Source organism: Terrapene carolina, unplaced genomic scaffold (genome assembly GCF_002925995.2).
Source record: "Terrapene carolina triunguis isolate 2854851 unplaced genomic scaffold, T_m_triunguis-2.0 Scaffold21, whole genome shotgun sequence".
In the NCBI taxonomy this organism is placed as follows: Eukaryota; Metazoa; Chordata; order Testudines; family Emydidae; genus Terrapene; species Terrapene triunguis.
The window spans coordinates 12,531,163-12,534,615 of record NW_020664372.1 but is presented as its reverse complement, the minus strand read 5'-3'; the positions used below and the strand labels follow the sequence as shown (position 1 = coordinate 12,534,615).

Genomic DNA, 3,453 nt, shown 5'->3' with positions numbered 1-3,453 from the left:
GCTGGCTGAATAAACATTTGATAGACAATAGATTGTTGGAACTGAACCGAGATTGGTTTATTATGAAACTTCTGTTCAGTCATATAGCCTGTTAATGTCTATCTGTTGCAATTTCCTAAAAACTGCAGCACTGCATGCCCAGCAAAGGTGAAAATGTCTTTTTGTTTGCTTGTTTGTTTTCCTACAAAGCACCATGAACGTATATGGCACTCCATAAATAAGAACATAATTTTCATGAGCCCTGCATGCTGTGTTGTTGCAACATCAAAATACTGAAGTGCTTCTGTGTTATGACCTTCATGCTATATTTAATGGTTAGAACTAATCATGTGTTGCATTTCTTAAAGAATCATTAAAATATTTAATAGAACACAATATCTTTTTTTAAGGATAAATTTTTCAGGTAAGTTTGGGGAACTTTCAAGTTTTTTTTTTTTTTTCAAATCTGAAATGATAAACTCAATTCATTTTTATTTTACAGGACCTACTGGCAACAATGAAGCTCTGGATTTTTATGTTATGTTCAGTTGTGGTTGCCTCGGATTTACTACAATCTCAGACTTCTTTGTCTTCAGCGAGAGGATCTTGTGAAAATCTGTGTTCTTGTGAAGAAAAGGATGATATCTTGATTATAAACTGTGAAGAAAGAGGTATCAAAATGTTATCACAAATAAATATCCCACCATCACAGCCTTTCCATCTTAACCTGCTGAACAATGGCTTGACCACGTTACATATGAATGATTTTGCTGGCCTCATCAATGCTATCTCACTACATGTTGGATTTAATAATATTGCAGATATTGAACCTGGAGCTTTTAATGGTCTCGGTCTTCTTAAGCAACTTCATATCAATCACAATTCATTAGAAATACTTAAAGAGGATACTTTTCAGGGACTTGAAAATCTGGAGTTTCTTCAAGCAGACAACAATTTCATCACCGTGATTGAAGCAAGTGCCTTTAGCAAACTCAACAGACTTAAAGTGCTTATTTTAAATGACAATGCCATTGAGTTTCTCCCTCCTAACATATTTCGCTTTGTGCCGTTGACCCACTTAGATCTTCGTGGAAACCAGTTACAGACACTGCCATATGTTGGCTTTTTAGAGCATATTGGTCGAATACTGGACCTTCAGCTGGAAGACAACAAATGGGCCTGTAATTGTGACTTACTGCAGCTGAAGATATGGCTTGAAAACATGCCTCCCCAGTCTATAATAGGTGATGTTGTGTGCAACAGCCCTCCAGTTATCAAAGGCAGCATCCTAAGAAGATTAAAAAAAGAATTGCTCTGTCCCACTCACCCTATAAATGAACTTGAAGATCCTTCAGGGTCCTTGCCCTTGGTAGTAACCACCTCTATAAGTGATAGCCACCTACCAGCCAAGATGATCCCTGTCCTGAAAGCTCCTACCAAGGAACCAGGTTTAGTGCTTCATGCCACAAAGCCAGCTACTCAGCTTCCAGGAATATACTGTCCTGTACCCTGTCACTGCACCAGCCATATCCTGTCAGGAGTTCTAATTCACTGCCAGGAGCGAAATATCGAAAGCTTGTCTGATTTAGGTCCCCCTCCTCCAAACCCTAGAAAGCTTATTCTAGCTGGAAACATTATTCAGACATTGCTGAAATCAGATCTGGTGGACTATGCTAGCCTGGAAATGCTTCACTTGGGAAACAATCGTATTGAAATCCTTGAAGAAGGATCATTTATGAATCTAACGAGATTGCAGAAGTTATATCTAAATGGCAATCATCTTACGAAGTTAAGTCAGAGTCTCTTCCTTGGTCTTCAGCACCTTGAGTATTTGTATCTTGAATACAATGCCATCAAGGAAGTTTTGCCAGGGACATTTAACATGATGCCAAAACTTAAGGTGTTATATTTAAACAACAACCTTCTTCAAACTTTACCACCCCATGTTTTCTCAGGGGTGCCACTAGCCAGGCTAAACCTTAAAACAAACCAGTTTACCCATTTGCCTGTGAGCACTGTCTTGAATGAACTGGATTTGTTGGTACAAATTGAACTTGAGGACAACCCTTGGGACTGTACTTGTGATTCAGTTGGGCTGCAGCAGTGGATACAAAAGTTGAATAAGAACATCATGATGGGTGACATTTTCTGTAAATCCCCAGGGCACCTAGCAAAAAAAGAATTGAAATCTCTGAACAGTGAAGTCTTATGCCCAGGACTAATAAATAGCCCAGCCCTGCCAACCCATGCTAGCTTTATAGTTGTGACAACTTCTTCTACAACCACCAATACTGCGGACACTATTCTTCGATCACTTACAGATGCTGTCCCACTTTCTGTTTTAATCCTAGGGCTCCTAATTGTGTTTATTACGATTGTATTTTGTGCAGCAGGAATAGTTGTCCTTGTTCTGCATCGGCGGAGAAGACACAAAAAGAAACAGGCAGATGAACACATGAGGGACAGTAGCCCAGTTCATCTCCAGTACAGCATGTATGGTCACAAAACAACACACCACACAACTGAGCGTCCAGCACCAACTCTCTATGAGCAACGCATGATCAGTCCCATGGTTCAAGTTTATCGAAGTCCATCCTTCAGCCCCAAACAGACAGAACAACAGGAGGAGGGAAATGAAAAGGATATGAATGACTCCAGACATGTCCGCAGAAATCTTCTGGAAAGAGAGAACAATTCTCCTCTCACAGGTTCAAATGTCAAATACAAATGTACAGACCAATCATCTGAATTTCTGACCTTTCAGGATGCCAGCTCCTTATACAGAAACATTCTTGAGAAAGAAAGAGAACTCCAGCAGCTAGGGATCACTGAGTATCTAAGGAAAAATATTATCCAGCTCCAGCCTGACATGGAAGTACATTATCCTGGAACACATGAGGAGCTAAAGTTAATGGAGACATTAATGTACTCCAGACCAAGAAAGGTTTTGCTTGAGCAGACTAAAAATGAGTATTTTGAGCTCAAAGCTAACTTACATGCTGAGCCTGACTACCTGGAAGTCCTGGAACAGCAAACATAAAATGATATTTCTTTGGACTGGGACAGAAAATCTGTAATTCTATATTAAGTCAGAACATTGTAAATAAAAGTGCCTTATAATAATGTATCATCCATCAGGACTAAAGCACAGCAGTAATCCTAACAAAAACTCAGGGATCACTGTGGGAAGCCATGCGGAAGTTTGCAGGCAATATGTCTTACCCCAATTGAAACATGATCTCTGTGTGATTGAACTGTGGGAGAAAGACTGCCATATTCCTTGGGGGGGGGGGGGGGTTAAAAGGTCTGTATGGCACTCCCCATTCTGTACCTAACCTAGGATAAACCTTTTATGTTATTTGTACTTCTTTCTTTTCTCTCAATTTAATTGGACTACATTTTTAAGTACATGATTATATAGTTATAAAGGTTAATATGTATTGGTTAGGTATTAGTACATGCACTACATATGTG

At 39.4% G+C, this 3,453-nt stretch overlaps 1 protein-coding gene across 1 annotated transcript; it reads left to right on the top strand.

Moving 5' to 3' along the window:
* The first annotated feature begins 496 nt into the window (after positions 1-496).
* SLITRK6 (SLIT and NTRK like family member 6) lies at positions 497-3,019 on the top strand. The gene has a single exon (XM_024220319.1). It carries the CDS (start codon positions 497-499, stop codon positions 3,017-3,019), a length of 2,523 nt encoding a protein of 840 aa, XP_024076087.1.
* Positions 3,020-3,453: the final 434 nt, after the last annotated feature.

What these genes read in the sequence shown, in the direction of transcription:
- SLITRK6 (XM_024220319.1), top strand. Translation starts at nt 497, where the DNA reads ATGAAGCTCTGGATTTTTATGTTATGTTCAGTTGTGGTTGCCTCGGAT.